Source organism: Carettochelys insculpta, chromosome 3, assembly GCF_033958435.1.
Source record: "Carettochelys insculpta isolate YL-2023 chromosome 3, ASM3395843v1, whole genome shotgun sequence".
Taxonomy (NCBI): Eukaryota; Metazoa; Chordata; order Testudines; family Carettochelyidae; genus Carettochelys; species Carettochelys insculpta.
Genome location: NC_134139.1, coordinates 9,164,231 through 9,182,270, shown reverse-complemented (window position 1 = coordinate 9,182,270; position 18,040 = coordinate 9,164,231). Strand labels below are relative to the sequence as shown.

Here is an 18,040-nt window from a genome sequence, read left to right as displayed (position 1 = left end):
TAACACCAGTACTTCCCCAGGACGAGAAGAGCAGCTGGCATTAACAGGAGAGTAGCCCCCGCTGACCTTACATCATACAAGACGCTGCATTAAATACATCGACTTAGGGACCCTGTTTGCATAGCTGATCAGGCCTACAGCGCGGCTGAGTGTAAACAAGGCCTTAAAAACAGTGAGTTCCTGACCACCAGGGAAAATCACTATATTTACGCACCAGGATAAACGTGGACTAGTACACACTGAGGAACCGTCTGGCTGTATAAACCAGAAGGCAGGAAGGCTAGAAAGAAGTGGACGGAGGGCACGAGTCCCCTTCTTACTTATTCCATCCCTTCTGGGCTGCTGTCTTCCTCGTCCCTCCATGGCCTGGTAGGGGCATGAGGCTCACGCCAGAGGGCAACTTGCAGCTGAAGCTGGAAACGACCTGGGTCCTTCAGGTGCGGTGACCACCAGCAGCAGCCGATGACCAACCAACCACCTGATACTTTCAGGAGTGGCTGGAAATCCCCATCCCGTGTTCCATCTGCCCCAGGGGCAGGCTGGGGGAAGTGACAGCGATGCTTTGACTCAGGCCACTGCGGACGCCCTACACAAAGCTTCCCCACACCCTGGACTCTGCCTGCACCACACCGCCCTGGTCGGGTCTTGGCTGAACAATGCGCCCGCGTGGGGCAGAGCTGCTCTGTGCCGGAGCCCTGAGACAGGCGCCCAGGGATGAGCACCTGACCAGCTAAGAGCTCCCTGCTCTCCTGCAGCCCTCGGGTGACCTCGGAGCCAGACCCTCAGGGGCCTCCCTCTGCGGCTGAATCCCGGTACCGCTCCAGGAGCACACCGCCCTGCCTCAGTTTCCCCACCCGGGCCGGGGGGGGGCAGCCTAGCGCCCTGCCTCCCCACAGCGGTTGCGAGGCTCAGCGGCACCAAGCCAGCGCGGCGCCCAGCTCTCCCGGCCACGGCGGGAGCCTCAGGAGCCGGAGCGCTCCGGCCCCTACCCCAGCCCTGCCGCCTCTCCCCGCGCCCCGCCTCCGGAGCGGGCTGCGGTGGACAGGCCGGGGCGCGGCTTCCCTCCCTGCCCCGTCTCGCCCCGCCCGCGCCCGCGCCCGGCTGCAGACAGGGCGGGAGGCGTCTGGCTGGCTGCGTGCGGCCGCCCGGGGGCCCCGCCGTGGCGCAGGGCAGGGCAGGGCCGGGCCGGGCCGGCAGCGGGCGCCTCCCGCTCGCGGGTCGCAGGGCTGGTGGAGGCCGCCGGCGAGAGCCGCCCTCGGCCAGAGCACGTGCAGGCGAGCGACCCCTGCAGGGCCAGCGGCAGCGGCGTCCCGCCCCCCAGCCCTCGCTGCAGCTCCCGGGGCAGGAGCGACCCCCCGCGGCTGCCCCTGCCCGTCTTGCTCGCTTTGCCGGGCGCGGGGTAGCAGCCCCCTGTGCGGGCGGCGCAGGAGAGGTGGGTGTGTTGTGTCTGTCCCTTAGGGCGGGGTTCCCAGCCGGGGGCGCGAGGGCGTTGCAGGGAGCCCGTGAAAAACAAAAGAGACATGAAAATGCTCCTAGACAGTAGGATTGGTTTGGGTGGGGGTCTGAGAACGGTTTGGGGGGAATTGGGGGTCTCGATGGGTTTTGGTGGGGGTCCACCAATGATTTGGGCAAGTCATTGGTCGTCGGCACTAGTGCCAAGGTTGGGGTCCCCTGCCCTAGGGCAAGTGGCAGCTGCTTGTGGGGAGACATGTTCATTTGAGGGAGTGCTTTGAAGTCTAATAGCCTTAATGGGTCTTTTGGGGAAATAAAGTCTCGCTATCTAAGGTCAGATCTTCCACTTGTTGGAAGAGGTGCTGGAAGTCCCATGGAGATTTCTTGCTTTGCACCTGGCTAGCTTCTGAAGACGACTGCTTGTAAAAACCCGCTTTGGAGCAAAGGAGAGCGGTTCTTGTTTGTGCTGAAATGACAGAGCTGGAGGGAGGGATTGGAGAAAGAATGTGGGGCAACCAGATTGTCTGACTTTAACACTATCAACAGAGAAACAGTCATGCCTCCTTCACTTCTTCAACATCGTTCTAGGGTATCCCCGAAGTGTTTGTTCTGAAGACACTCGGGGCATATCCTGCAGTGCTGGAAGCCAGGTGAAACTGTGGTAATGACTTCAAGGGGTTGTAAGAGCAAGCTGGAGCCTGAGGACTTTGTGTGATGTTTAATAACTTACATTAGAATGTCATGATTTCCTAGTACAAATATCTTGTTTGGAAACAGGTGCTATAAATTTTGGTATCGGTTCTTAAATGCCAAGATGATAGGTTCTTAAGAAATACCTAAGCTAGACAGAATATTTTTATTTTATTGTGTATGTGTGCATGTGTCTGCACTGGAGTGATCGTTTAAACTAAAGAAAAATCACTTTCAACTGGTAGGAAAACAAAATTCCCATTGGCTACAGTGAAAGCAGAATTGGGCCTCATGCCAGTTTGCTAAATCTAAAATTAAAAGCCTGGAACGTTAAGGCTAAGATTTATTATCTACGCCAGTGTGTGTTTGCTAAAGAAGGTGATTGTGATACGTTTCCCAGCAATTAAATGGTTTCTGTTATGTTGTTGCTATGACATTATTTAGAATCATTGATTTAATAAATCTGATACATTTGTTCATATAAGCCCAGAAGGCACCATTTTAAATCATCTGGTCGGGCCTCCTGTATGACACAAGTTGTAGAATTATACTAGTTACCCCTCCATTGAGCCCAGTATTTGTGTGTGACTTAAATATATCTTCCAGAAAGGCTTCCAGTTGTGATTTGAAGGTGTCAAGAGATGAGGAATCCACCTTTTCCAGTGGTAGTTTGAATTTGCCTTGGTTTAACATCCAGCCACTTGTACCTATTATCCCATTCTCTGCTAGATTATCTGTTAATGTTTGTTTTTATTATCAGAAACAAAGCCTGGCCTGAAAAGGAAATACTGAAGAGGTTTTAAAGAAAATTTAGGTACCTCTCATGGATACAGAGCTGGCTGTGCCTCTCTGCCTTACCAGGTCTCTCTGAGTGTGACCTGCTGTCATGTTTCTTCAAGTATCAGAGGAGGAGATGTATTAGTCTGTATCAGAAATCCTTTGGCACCTTATAGATTAACAGATTTTTTGGAGCATAAATGTTCATGGGCAAAAACCTTCTTCATCAGATGCATCTGACAAAGTGGGTCTTTCCCCATGAAAGCTTATGCTCCAAAAAATCTTAGTCTATAACATGCTACAGGACTCGTTGTCTCTTCAAGGTGACACTATGGAACTCTTCCCTTCTTAGGCCACACCTGGGGCTACAATACTCTTTGTATCAACCGGGCCTTCCTAGCAGGTCCAGCTGAGTTGAGCACTTGCAGTTCTCTCCTTTGGAAGTCAGTGAATAGAACGATGAGTGGCCACCTTAAATCAAAGCATTGTGTGACTTTGACAGTAGTAATAATAATAATATTATTATATTATATATTTATTATTTATCATTATACTATATTACTATAATAAAGCATGCTCCCTCAGATGTCTCACAACTCCTGAGAGTCCTATTGCATTTTTCTTTGACCCTCAATGGAAACCAGGTCCATCTTGTTCCCACTCCTCAGTCTCTTTGTTCGCGTGATGGTCTTCCTCCTTTTGCTAGAGAGCCTGACCTTTGAAAAGGGGGGCCTGACACCTTTTTCTGCTTCTTGTCTCATGTTAGTGGATTTTTCATTCTCCACCCCTTCCCCCGGTGCACACACACATTGTTGCTAAAAGTTAGTGGCTCTGCCTGGCACCCCATGGAACTGTTTGGCAGAGGCGAGGCGGTTGCTGATGGCCTTGTTTCAGATGTGATGCATATAGTTCTGCCATAAATTGGAAGCTGTAATCCATGCTGAACATGACAGTCATAAACAGAGTGCATGAAATCAAATGGCATTCATGAGTTTACCTAGACAGAGTGATGAAACTTCGTAGTCTCCAACCGTAATGCCTAGAAAGTCGCGATCCACAGGTTTGTTTTGGGGAGTGGGAAGTTGGCTTGAACAGGCAGGTTCTGCTGTTTTGCTGGTTCAGGTTCCTCCTGTTGTGCAGAAGTAGCTCCTGAATTTACAGACGTAATCAATGATATCCAGGGGGAACAGATTCTGGAGGAGATCTATGCTACACCTCTGCTGAAGTTTCAGCCGTGGCCTCCTCTGAGATGTTACCTACCTCAGGGCCTTAGTTAAGACCATTTCTTGATTTTTGGCTTTAAATGTGTTGGGAACAGCTGTTGATTTATAATATGATTTCTACTGCAGAATTCACAGCAGAGGTGGCCGAGATGACGTCCTCAAATGAATACGGATCCAGTTCTTGGGAGCTCATTATCACAGTTGATCATCAGTATAAAGAGGAGCAAAAGGAGTTCACGCTTCGGGTCTCAGGAGACCTACATGTCGGTGGAGTGATGCTCAAATTAGTAGAACAAATCAGTGAGTTGAGAGAGAGTTAATCTGCGTACTGCTATTGAAGTTACATGTGTAGTGATTCCCCTCCCACACCCTGGCTCAATAGACAAGGCCAATGAAATATTCAAGAGGAAGTACGGAGTAGCAAAGTGAAGTAACTTGCCCTCGATTCCACAGTAGGTCAGAGCAGAGGAAAGAAGAGAACCCAGATTTCCCAAGTCTCACTTTAGTGTCCTTTCCACTAACGCAAGCTGCATCCCAAAAGTAATTATTCCAGGGTCCTGGTCTTGCAGTTAAATGCATGCAGGCTAGCAGGGAGCTTCCCAATACCTGAGGAGAATTGGCTATAAATGTCATTGTGTCTAGATTTCATGAGCATAATTCACTCTCTTTTCCCAGGGTGCTATGCTTCAAATCTAGCAATCTTTGATTACCTTCTTGCTGAATGCTGGCCAGGGACCGTCTCTGCTAGTCAGGTGTGACTGCCACAGGGTCTGTGTTTCTAGGTATTCCGTTGGACCCCCTCGGACTTGGAACAGCTACAGAATAGAGCACTAGGTGTAGAAGAGATGTTTTCTGGGCACCACTGCTCATATCTTTGACATCCTGCCTTGCTTTTGTGACTACCATATGCAACCGAGATGCAGCTGCCTTCTCAGCCCATTGTGTGGCCTGGCGTGCCTAGATGACTAACATTCTGTGCCTCCTTTGCGACTGTGAATCGTAATTCCAGGCAGGCCTCTTGGATGGGTCTGTACTACAAACGTACGGTGGTGCAACTGCACCGCTTCTGAGGAAGACACTGTAAGCAGATGGGAGGAGAGCTCTTCCGTCAGCTGAGTTACTGCCTCTCGTGGAGTTAGAGTTATTATGTCATTGGGTGATACTTCCCTGCTCACATATCACTGTATACCATGCACTTAGGTTAGTAAAACAACCTTGTGTAGGTGGTGTGACTTATTCACACCCCTGCACGGCATAGTTACACTGAAGTAATCATGTAGTGTAGACCAGGGCTTGGTGCCGTACAAATTGAGAGGCCAGTTCTTCTGTCATGCAAGTGACATGATGACAAGACTTCACACGCCAAAAAAAAAAAAAAAAAAAACCTGGCATTTCACCATCAAACACATGTTCCTGGAGCTTGTTTCTTTCCCTGAGTGATAGCTGCAGTTGGAGAGAAGTCACTGCATTCGTTTGTAAGAGTTTAACGAGTAACTGTGTCCTATTCAGCTTTGAGGTGCTGAAGGAGCATCATTCCAGATCTCAAAGGAAAATAAGAGGGTTACTAATCCACTTCCTTGCATTCCTCCCCTTTCCTGATTAGCTGAACAGCAACATGGACTTAAGAACATAACGGCCATATTGGGTCAGCTCAAAGGTCCATCCAGCCCAGTATCCTGTCTAGTGACAGTGGCCAATGCCAGGTGCCCCGGGGGAGTGGACCGAACAGGTAACAATCTCTCTCCTGCCATCCATCTCCAGCTTCTGACAAACAGGGGCTAGGGACACCATTCCTCCCATCCTGGCTAATGGCAATTGATGGACCTAACCTCCATGAATTCATCTAGCTCTTTTTTAAACCCTGGTATGGTCCTAGCCTTCAGAGCCTCATTTGGCAAGGAGTTCCACTGGTTGACTGTGCGCTGTGTGAAGAACTTCCTTTTATTTGTTTCAAACCTGCTGCTCATTAATTTCATTTGGTGTCCCCTAGTTCTGATACTATGGGAAGAGGTCAATAGTTTTTCCTTATTCACTTTCTCCACACCACTCATAATTTTATATACCTCTGTCATATCCCCCCTTAGTTGCCTCTTTTCCAAACTGAAAAGTCTGAGTCTCTTTAATCTCTGTTCATATGGGACCCATTCCAACCCTTGATCATTTTAGTTGCACTTTTCTAATGCCAATATGGCCATGTCTGCACTTACAAAAGACTTTGAAATGGCCATGGTAATGGCCAAATCGAAGAATACTAATGAGGTGCTGAAATGAATATTCAGTGCCTCATTAGCATGCTGCTGGCTGCAGCACTTCAAAATTGCTGCTGTTCACTTGCTTGTGGCTTGTCTAAATGGGGGTCCTTTTTGAAAGGTCCCTGCCAACATCAAAATCAGCTGATAGGAGTAAGGGGAGTTTGATGTTGGCAGGGTCCTTTCGAAAAGGATCTGTGAGCCGATGCCCAGGTGCCAGCTAAAGGTCTGGTGAGGTAAAAAGGGGGGCGGGGGTGATGCTACACCAGCAGCTATGCTAAGCAGCCAGGGCAGGCTGGGTTATTTGGTTTGTGTTTAGTTCGGGTACAGCAGCAAGAGGAAAATTACACTTAGAGAGGCTTTAACAGTTACTTTTATTTATACAAAGATAGAAACAATTTAACTAAGACAAATGATTAAAGTACAAGTTAGTACTCATGGTTCTTAAAGGGGAAACAACACAATTTAACTTAAGAAAAGTTTTAGACAAACTAGCTAGCTTAAACTAATACAAGTAATGTATACACAGGAAAGGCAAGTTGCAGGTGTGATTTTCACCCCTGCCTCTTAGACCCGGTGGAACCAGAGTCTTTCCCTCAATTCCTATAGGAAAGAAGTGCAATACAGGTGTAATTCTTACCCCTGCCTCCTAGATCCAGTGTGACCCAGATTCTCTCAATCCCTTGGGAAGAAGTAGATACGAACCAGGCGTCCCCAGTCTCGGGAGTTAATTCCAGACCTGGCCAGCAGGTGTAGGTGATTAAAACTCAAAGGGGGGGGTGGTTTGCCAAGCCCCTTTATACCCCTTGTGGCATGTAGGCTTCTTCCTGGTCTTAAGTGGCCAATTGGGAGGACAGTGTTTGAACCCCAGGTTTCCCAGGGAAGGTGCAAGGCTCAATTTGTGGACAATTGGGCACCTTTGGAGGTGATGGGCGGGGTTCCCCAATCTTCCTGGGGAAGTGATCAAGGCGTGTCAATTACTGAGATCAGCCAGAAGGGCGGCCATTAGCTAGCCCATTCACTGTCTGGTTTTTGTGTATAGTAGAGAGGCTGGGCGAGACAGCACACCTGTGTTCCCAGGACATCAAAGGCTGCCTGTCTCCCCTGCTTATTTCTCTCTCTCTCTGCCAGTGGGGGGGAGAGAAAAAAAAAAAGGCCAAATGGGGGGTTCATGTCTGGCTACAGGATCCCCATGTAGATGAGCAAAATGCAGCACTTTTGAAGTGCTGTGGCTGGCGGCATGCTAATGAGGTGCTGGATATTCATTTCAACACCTCATTAGTATTCTTCAATTTGGCCATTAGCATGGCCATTTCAAAGATTATTTGTAAGTGTAGACCTAGCCTGTATCTTTTTTGAGTTGAAAACCTTAACTGGCCTTCTCAAGGCTTGAGGATGCAGCCATGGCTTTATAAGGCCAATACTCAAACCACTGAGCTGTCTCAGCCCCTTAGCTTCCTGACTTCTGTTTGTCAGGTTTGATTAAAAGAAATCTGCCAAGTGAACCAGATGTTTAGCAACAGGCCCCAGATTAAGTGACTCTCTCCTATTCATATGTTATAGCTTTGTGGAAACGAATTTGCTTTGTTCATACTATATTTCATTTTTGTTTTAAAATGAGGGCTGCTTTTCAGTTTAAGGGCCAGAAGGATCTAGATCGGGGTGGGCAATAATTTCTGATGGGGGGACCATGCCAAAATTTTGGTAAGTGGTCAACGGCCATGCTTTTCTGTAGTGGTGGTGCAGGGTCTTGGATGGAGAGTGGGTGCAGAAGGGAGCTTGGGGTAAGGGACTGGGATTCAGGAGAGGGTGTGGGATCTGAGAGGGAGTTTGGATGGAGGAGGGGGTTGTGAGCTCTGCCAGGGGCTTGGAAAGCAGGTTCTGGGAAAGGGTACGAGTATAGGAGGAGGTGCTGTGTCAGGAAGGGAATTGTGACCTGGGAGGGAAACTGGCCAATAACGGCTGAAAGATTTTGCAAGGGTGGAGTTGCGGGGCAGTGTGTGAAGCTTTCCCTCTCACTAGGGGCTGGAGCAGAGAGCCAGATGGGGAGCAGGAGGCTGCTTACACCAGCATGAGGTTGTTCTTAAGTGGCTGGCAGCTCTGTGCCTGAGGGTCGCAGTGGTGCAATCCACAGGCCAAATCCAGTAGCTTTGAGGGCCAGATCCAACCCATGGGCCTTATCTTGCCTCTCCTGATCTAGATCTTGTCTGCCTGGCTATATAACACGGTCCATTAAAATTCTGCGAGATACCCTCCATTCAACCCAGCCAATTAGATTTGACTAAAAGCACCTCTGCCAGAAAGGCATCTTTATGTGAAAACTTCAAGAGATGGAGAACCCACCGTTTCCTGTGGCACTTTGTTCTGACAGCCCTCGCTGTAGCCGCCTTTGGCAAGTCACTTCATTCTTCTGTACCCAAATTCCCTGTCTTTCTCCTAGCTCCCCATCTTAGGCATCATTACGATCCACAGAACTCCCACTCCGCCACTCTAACCCTATAGTTCCTAAACTCGCTTGGCATCTCAAGAGTTTCCTTCTGGGCAGGTGCCCTGCAGCCTCCTTCTGACTGCCCGTCTCTTGCCTGAGCGTACACACTGCTTCCTCAAGGAGGTGTCTGAGGGAGGCTAGTTCCTGCTTAAGCCCCAGACCAATTCATCAGCTGGGAAAGAGGTTCTCAGGGGCCCAATCCCGTGGAGAGCCTCTGAGCATACCTCCCAGCTCAGGTCCTAAGATGAGTTCATGCAAAACAGTTGGGGCTGGAGGGGAATGAGGAGGCCTTCCCTGGGGTGGATTGTGTTCTTGCTCAGTCCATGTTGTAAGAGACTCCTAGTTCAGGTCCTTCTTCCTTGTCCAGATCTTTTCTCCCTTTGAGATGGAGGATCTGCCACGTCGTGGGTGTACATGCTAACCTCCAGACTGCAGAATTGCTCTTTCTCTGACCCAATTAATATTTAAATAAAGGTGGAACAACAGCAGTGAGAGAGCTTGTGGGAGTCCTGTACTAGAATAGCCCAGTGGCTAAGACACGGAGGGTAGGTCTACACAGCAGTTATTTCAAAATAAGTCATTATTTCAAAATAACTATCCTAGCATCTACACAATGCAACCGCTAACTCAAAACAGTTTCAAAATAGCAGTTGGCTTATTTTGAAATTGCTAAAGCTCATTCTGCGAAGAACAGCCCCTGTTTTGAAATGGCTATTTTGAAATATCAGAGAGGTAGCCGAGTTAGTCTGTATCTTCAAAAACAACAAGAAGTCCTTTGGCACCTTATAGACTAACAGATATTTTGGAGCGTAAGCTTTCGTAGGCAAAGACCCACTTCATCAAATACTTCGTCTCATGCATCTGATGAAGCGGGTCTTTGACCACAAAAGCTTATGCTCCCAAATACCTGTTAGTCTATAAGATGCCACAGGACTTCTTGTTTAGTCTGAAGTAGGAGCTGTTAAGACAAGGAGTAAAGCCTGTTTTGAAATAAGCCATAGTGTATCCAATAGCTCTATTTTGAAATATGTTCAATTGTGTGTAGATGCTATATTTTGAAATAGCTAAGTGCTATTTCAAAATGCGTTTTTGTGCAGCAGCTTTATTTAGAAATAAGCTATTCTGGAATATTTTATTTCAAAATAAGGTGGCTGTGTAGACATAGTCTGAAATGGGAGATCCCTGTTATTTCCCTTTTTCCTCTCAGAGAACTGGAATCAGGGATTGTCTCTTAGTAGGTGTTTATACCATGTGTAGCACAACAGAGCCATGATCTCAGTTATGATTTCTAAGTTGTTGCTGTAGTACAAATACTACTAACATTCTCGTTGTTCAACTGATCTATAACTCAGTGTTTTGAAACCAGACTTTTCCACAGATCTGCTTGAGCATTTGTTACTGCTCACATGCCCAGCATGCCCTTATTTCATATTTCCCCAGAAATGTCACAGGATTGGTCAGACTACGCTCTTTGGTGGGAGCAAAAAAAGTGCTGGCTTCTGAAGACCCACTGGACGCTGGATAAATGTGGGGTGCAGGCAGACGCCAAGCTGCTCTTTACAAGGCAGCACAAGATGCTGCGCCTCCGCTTGCCGAACATGAAGACCGTGCGGCTAAAAGTCAGCTTCTCTTCGGTGGTGTTCAGGGCCGTCCAGGACATCTGCAAAACCCTCAGTAAGTGACACTTCACCCTGATTGCAGCTGTATTTCCGAACTTCCGCAGTCTTGCTGATCAGGTGTCCTGCTGCAGACCCCGCTCATGCAAAACCCCTACCTAGTTCAGTGAGATTCCTTGTGTTTGAATTTGAGAAGAAATTTTCTTCCTATTCAGATTGGCAGTGACTGGGGTGGCCTTTTGCCTTCTGCTGTATCATAGGGCAGAGGTTGCTTGCTAAGATCCTGTGGGCATATCTCCCTTAATCACTTCCCTGCCACCGCAAGCCCCAAGCATTGATGGACCTCAGTCCCTTCAAGACATCGCAGCAGAGAAAAATAGTTTAGTCTCCCGAGGGCTATAATGCTTTGGTGTCATTGTGGCTGTTGGGCATAGTGTGGGCATGGCTGGGTGGTGTTAGCAGCCTGTACTATACGACAGTGGTTCTCAACCAGAGGTCTGTAGCCACCAGGGGGTCCAAGAGCAGGTTTCAGGGGGACCACTAAACAGGACTGGCATTTGACTTGCTGGGTCCCAAGCCAGAAAGCTTGAGCAGCTTGGCTTCATGGGGCTTCCTCTGACATGGGGCCCAGGCAGCCCCTAACATTGGCCCTGGCCTTTATATGCAGAGAAGGATGGGTGGCACAATTCGGCCACGAAGTTTGCATAGCACACTGGAAAGGGTCTCAAAGAAAATCATTGGGAACCCCTGCTAGACAGGCCTTTCTGGCCCTAAACTCTGTGACCTGACTCCCTTTCTGAAGAGAGCCCAGACTTTACGTTCAGTAACCAGTGCCGGTGGCTGACCTGGTGGTTCTCCATCTTGATAGACCCCAATCCATTGCATTATCGGAAGCTTTTCTTCTAACCCATGTGGTTGCTAATTAGTAAGAGTTCTGAGGGCCTTCTTAGGTGGCTGAAGCTAGCAACTGGTTTCACGCTGTCCACTAAACAGTTTGAGCCTGGTTCTGCTCTCACATTGGTCTTACACCATTGTAATCCCTCACGATGGGTGGAGTTACTCCCAGTTTGCACTAGCATAAATGAAATGAGACTTAATCAGGCCCATTGTTTTTATTTCTTTACTAGTAAGGAGTTAATTTTACTGTGGGAGAAACTTGTAGCCCTCCACTGACCAGGACATTCATCCTACTTCCCTGCACAGCCTTGTCAACATATTGTATAGCTAAGCCACAGCTACGCTGGTATTCCAATAATGGCTCTCTCCCCAGCAGAGATTAACAGTGACTTTGAAATATGCCAAATCTAGGGCAGCTTTAGCCAGCAGGATTAAATTGAGGCAACAGCAATCTCCAAGATCCTCTAATGTGAAAGCACACCTAATCCCGATTTTTATCTGGATCTTCAAAGATCAACACATCCATCTCCATTAAAAAAAGTTGTCAACCCAAACCATTTTAACCACAGTGCAATTTTAGTTCAGTTTTGTAGCACTGGATTATAAAAGAGGCAGAATATCTTTATTACGCTTAACATCAAAGCAGCATTTGTTTGTGTGTAAACACTCCTGTGAACAAATCAAAAATTATGGTGTTCATGTATTAGTTTGGCCAGAAATGTTTTTCATGAATGAATCATGGGATATAAAGTTTCTTTGTGTATGAATGATAGTTTTATAGAAAGCAGATTACCACTAAGAGCATATGTGCATGGAATAATAATGCATTTATATCAGTAGTATATAGTTAAGATAGGACATGACTGTAATGAGGTTTAAAAAAAGCTAGATAAACTCATGATGCATAGGTCCATCAGTGGCTATTAACCAGGATGGGCAGGGATGGTATCCCTAGCCTCTGTTTGCCAGAAGTTAGGAATGGGGAACTGAGGATGGAGTCACTTGATAATCACCTGTTCTTTGGGTCACCTGGCACATCCACACACCTGTCCCCACCAAGAGAGGGTGTTGGGTCTCTGAGGCCCCTCAAAGGGTGCTGCATCTCACGTGCACACCAGCTCTACTTCAGCCCGGCAGCCCCAAGCAATAAAACCACTCTCTCCGCTCAGCACTGGGGCCTTGCAGTCAGAGCCAATAGTTATAGTCTCTCATGCACAGTGTGATTTGGTAGCCAGCATCAGTGGCAACATTATTGGGGTCAATGTTGGGGTAAGGAAAACTGGGCCCTCCCTCTCGACCGGGTTGCAGCCCAAGGCCCTGGCTGTGGTGGAGTGGTCCACCACAAGCTCAGCACAGAATCCACCTGCAATACACCAAGGTTTCAGGAGAGGTAACTCCCCACCCTAGGCTACTTCCTACCTGACTCACTGTTGTCATCTGGCTTGCAAGTTCCCTCAAGACAGGGAGCTTCCCAGACTTTCCTCAGTGGCTGGCCTCCATGGTTCAGGCCCTCTACAGGCACTCCTACAGCACCTCCTTCCCCTACAACAATCAGCCCTCCCTGGGCTGCTACCCAGGCCTTTATAGCAGGCCTCCAGCTGGAGCATGCCCAGCAGGGCTGTGTGGGTGGGGCCTTCTCAGCCAGGTAACCATTGTTAACCCCTGCAGGCCTAGTGTGGGGTTGGTACAGCCCATCACAGCCGCTGTCAGAAGACAGGACACTGGGCTAGATGGGACTTTGGTCTGACCTAGTGAGGCCATTCTTATGCACTTGAAAATGAAATGCTGTAAACTGGGAAATGAAATGTGTGTCAGTTGCAGTCAGTATTGTCAAAGGGGGTTGCATGGGTGTCAGAAGAGAATCTGTACCATTGTCTTTGGAAATGCTGTCAACTCTACTGCAAAAAGAGAACTAAATCCTGGACAAACCCACAGCATCAATTCCAAGCCCATAATGGACTGATGTGGTCATCTAGTGTGAGTTCCTGTTTAACACAGATCACAGAACTTCCCAAAAATAGTTCCTAGAGCAGAACTTTCAGAAGTCACTTCCAAAAGCTTCAACATCACCACTGTGTTGCTGGTCCTCACTTGGCTTTGCAGCTGAACTGTGGGCGCCTTCATGGAGGTGTGTGATAGGATATAGCCCTGAATACAGAGGCATTCTAAGTGACAGGTGCTGTATATGGTCTTTATTTTCCATCATATTGTAAGTTTCCATAGCCTAAGCTTTAGTGCTTATCGTTATAGACATTAGACACTCAGAAGAACTCTCTCTGTTGAAACAACCAGAAGAGACTTTAAAAAAGAGGAAGAAGAAAGACAAGAATAACAAAGCACCAGTCATTGAAGACATTTTAAACCTATACAACTCTCCAGTGATTTCAGGATCTCCAGGTAACAAAAACCCAATGACTTTATTGTCAGGCCATGGGAAACAGTTTTTCGTGTTGTGTAGCTAGCACAGGTGGAGACGTAGGTTTGAAGGGAAGCAGAAGGTACAGGTACAAGTTGACGTGAAATCTAGCTAAACTTTAAACAACTGTCTGAAAGTAGTTTCAGATGCTATCCTACTCCTGGAGCCTCTGTGCCAGTGTTTATGGTTTTACAATCTCATTTTCCATCTGTCCTGGTACCTGTGGAAGACCCACACAAACAAAAAGGGCTACTGATGAAGGTCCCAGCTCTGCAAACCGTATACACTGCTGCTGCATTTGCAGCCTGAGCTCAGCTGTGGAATGCTCACTGATTTTTAACAGGCTGCAAGGGAGGGAATGGAACTGCTGATTTTTAATCCTTAGTGTCTCAGCCAAATCCGAGTGGAATTTCATGGGACAGAGAAGTGGCACTTCTCAACCCTGAGGGCATTTTCCCTGGTAAATAGCTAAGGCCTGCTTCAAACAATGGAGGCACGAGAGTGTCTCAAAGAAAAGGTTTAGAACCCCCTGTAACAAAGTGTCAGGCAGCCTAAAAAATGCAGGCACGGCGAGCTCCTCTTATAATAATACTTTATTGTTTTTTCACTTGCAGCAAGTCCTGGTTTGTATAGTAAAACACTGACACCCGTTTATGATCCTGTCAATGGAACACCAGTTTCTTCTACTCTTACGTGGTTCAGTGACAGCCCTCTGACTGCCCCAAACTGCAGCATCCTTGCCTTCAGCAATCCCAACTGTGCTCCGGAAACACTGGCTGATATGTACCAGCCTCGGACCTTAGCTGACAAAGCCAAACTTAACGCAGGGTAAGGATGCTTCTCGTCGGTGCGCAAGCTGGCTTAGCTGCAGTGGCACTGAGCTGTGGGTTATGGCTTTAAGAAATGAAACACAGAGGGTGCGTCTACACTCGCCTGCTACTTCGAAGTAGCTGGCACAACGTCGAAATACCACGGGTCGCGTCTACACGCGCTGTGTGCTATTTCGATGTTGAAATCAAAGTTAGGCGGTGAGACATCGAAATCACTATTCCCATCCGAAGATCGGAATAGCGTCCTACTTCGACATTCAGCGTCAAAGTAGGGTGTGCGTAGACGATCTGCGTCCTGCTGCTTCGAAATAGCGGGGTCCTCCATGGCGGCCATCAGCTGAGGGGTTGAGAGACACTCTGTCCAGCCCCTGCAGGTCTCTGTCGTCACCGCGTGCAGCAGCCCTTAGCCCAGGGCTTCTGGCTGCTGCTGCTACAGCTGGGGGTCCATGCTGCATGCACAGGGTCTGCAACCGGTTGTTGGCTCTGTGGATCTTGTGCTGTGCAGGGCAAGTGTGTCTGGGAGGGGCCCTTTAAGGGAGCGGCTTGGGGCTTTGCTGGCCCCTTATTTCGACGGGGAGCGCTTGTGTGTGTGGACACTCCACATTTCCTTCCGGGGCGGCTCCTTTCGATATTCCCTGTCGCTACTTCAACGTTGAACGTCGATGGCACCAGCCCTGGAGGACATGTAGACGATACACGTCAAAGAAGCCAATTTCGATGTCCTTACTTCGAAATGGGCTACTTCGACATAGTGTGCTAGTGTAGACGTAGCCAGAATTTGAAAACACTTGTATTTAGAAAAAAGGGGTCCTTTGACCTAGTTCACTTCTCATAAACACTTTGTTTGGCTCTTTTCTATATTTTTAGTCTTATGCCACATTTTTGTGGGGTGTGATTTTATTTTACATGATCAGCAAAGTAACTTAAAGGCACTGGACTGAATTTTCTTTATCCGACCATTGCAAATCCACGAATTTGAGTAAGCTTGTATTGGGGTAACTGAGAGGAGAATTTGGTCTTCTGTCTATTGATGAGGTATTCTCCACAAATAAGGCATTGGGGCCTGGTAGGCGGGGGGGTGGGTAAGATGGCTGCCACCTTCGTTGAGACAGCAGGGGCTAAACTGGAGCCCTCAAGAGATAGAAGTGTGAGCTGTCACTGCTTGAACTAAACAGACAAACTCAAGAACTTGGGCTTTGCTGGAAATTTTTCAGCCAGTCCTACTCAGGACTTACATTGTCACCTCTGAAGGACCCAGTTTCAATCTTTAGTGTGTTGACCAAGATGGCAGTTACTGTGTAAATGGACGCTGTAACAGTCCCACATCCTCTGTAGCTCATGCATCATCGATCACACTGCTTTGTGTACACGCCAAGACTTCATCCACAACTGAAGAACTGATAGAAGAATCGCTAAAGCCTGCGAGCATGTTCTGTGAAGGAACACTGCTTTTTTGTGGATTTCTGTCATGTACGTGACTCCATTCCTCCTCTCCATCACTGCAAATCAGTAATTCCTCCCAGGACTGTACCTTGACTAAACAGGGCACTTCTGCAGGCTGCAAACAAATTCTTCTCTCTAAGGTCTACAAACACTATGTGCTCATTCTGCTGGCTCTTGAGCACCAGCAAAGGCTCCGCCTAGGGCTTTGCTGATCTATAGTGCGTGCTTTGGCATGAGATGGCCACTGAACTGCTCTTGAGAACAACAAGTCCTGTGGCACCTTATAGTCTAACAGATATTTTGGAGCATAAGCTTTCATGGGCAAACACCCGCTTCATCAGATGCATGAGTGGCGGGGAGGGGCTGGGTTAAGGAGGAGTATTTAAAGAGTGGGGTCTCAGTGAAAGGGAGGGCCAGAGCTGACAAGGTCTATTCAGCAAGGTTGAAGCGGCCCATTATCAGTAGTATGTATCAAAACAGGAAGAAACAAGTCAGATCAGACAGGGGGATGTGACCTATTGTGAGAGTCTGATGAGGAGATTTAACACCCAGGGCAGGGAAGGTGCTTTTGTAAGGGGCCAGCCACTCCCAATCTCTGTTTAATCCTTGGTTAGTGGAGTCAAATTTGCAAATGAATTGCAGCTCAGACATTTCTCTCTCCATTTGATTTTTGAAATGTCTTTGTTTTAGGACTGCTACTTTTAAATCTGTTCCTGAGTGTCCAGGGAGATTGAAGTGCTCTCCCACAGGTTTCTGTACATGACCGTTCCTGATGTCTGATTTATGTCCATTTATTCTTTTACATACAGACTGTCCAGTTTGGCCAATGTAAATTGTAGTGAGGCATTGCTGGGACATGATGGCGTATATTATGTTAGTAGATGTGCAGATAAAGGAGCCCCTAATGATATGGTTGATGTTAAGTCCTATGATGATAGTGCTCTTGTTAGTTGAGGCCTATTGGGATTTGTAATCCCAAATGCTGACCTAGTGCACACTGACAGTGGTCCTGTCTTTTAGCAGTTATGTTAAGTAGTTTAGACATTTAGGGAGCTGGTCAGCAAAGCACAGACTTAAAAGTTAATGGAGCTATTCATGTCCTAAAAGTTAATAAACTATTGCACCGTGCTTGCTGTATAGTGGGGGAGAGCAGAGAGGCACTAGATTTTCTTTGTGTTCATTTCAAGAACAGTAATGGCTCCTTTTTATGTATGTCGAGGGTTGAATGTGTATGGAGATTTTTAAATTTACCAGGATTCGCTAAGGGGTTGGACATGTCTTTGGAGTCTGGAGTAGCTGGAGTTATAATAGCAAACACTAAAATAATAAGTAAGAGGTTTGGAAGGGGTAGAAATCTTCACACTCCTGGATTTAAACAGCATCTATCTAATGGGAGTCAGGAGGAAACTTCTGTGTGGGGGAAGGTTACCTCATAACTACCTGCTAGAGGGTTTCTTGCACCTTCTTCTGAAGCAGCTGGCCCTAGCCACTGTTGAAGAAGACCATAGTGGATGGGGTGGACACGATCAAGCCTGTTTTTTCTCATGCTGCTGCCCTTCAGTACTTTCATAAATGGACACCCACGCAAACGTGCAGCGTGCTTAAGTTACGTGAATTTTGTCTGTGCTTGGAGGAGCCAGAGCTGATTGTTCATTTTAGAGTTACTCTGTAGCTTTATGTATAGCATTTTTTTCCTTTGAACAACTGACTGTGATTTTTTTGCAGCTGGCTGGATTCATCACGATCGCTTATGGAACAAGGCATCCAGGAGGACGATAAACTTCTCTTATGCTTTAAGTACTACACTTTCTTTGATCTGAATCCCAAAGTAAGAATCTCTGCAGTCTTAGTTGCTGCTGTTTCTCTTTGCTTGCTTGCCTTTGTAGTTGTGCGCTGCATTTTAGCCATCAGTTGCAATAAGGGATTGCTGAAAAGTTTCCTATTCAGGGAACACTGCTT

At 47.5% G+C, this 18,040-nt stretch overlaps 1 protein-coding gene across 1 annotated transcript in view; it reads left to right on the top strand.

Annotated features, from left to right (window-relative positions):
- Positions 1–1,242: 1,242 nt before the first annotated feature.
- FERMT1 (FERM domain containing kindlin 1) overlaps positions 1,243–18,040 on the top strand; it is a 41,331-nt gene continuing 24,533 nt past the window's right edge. Inside the window, exons 1-6 of the mRNA XM_074989337.1 lie at positions 1,243–1,432; positions 4,269–4,442; positions 10,320–10,553; positions 13,643–13,789; positions 14,423–14,636; positions 17,807–17,909. Coding sequence (XP_074845438.1) covers positions 4,292–4,442; positions 10,320–10,553; positions 13,643–13,789; positions 14,423–14,636; positions 17,807–17,909 — 849 coding nt within the window. The 5' untranslated portion in view covers positions 1,243–1,432; positions 4,269–4,291. The remainder of the gene's footprint in view (positions 1,433–4,268; positions 4,443–10,319; positions 10,554–13,642; positions 13,790–14,422; positions 14,637–17,806; positions 17,910–18,040) is intronic.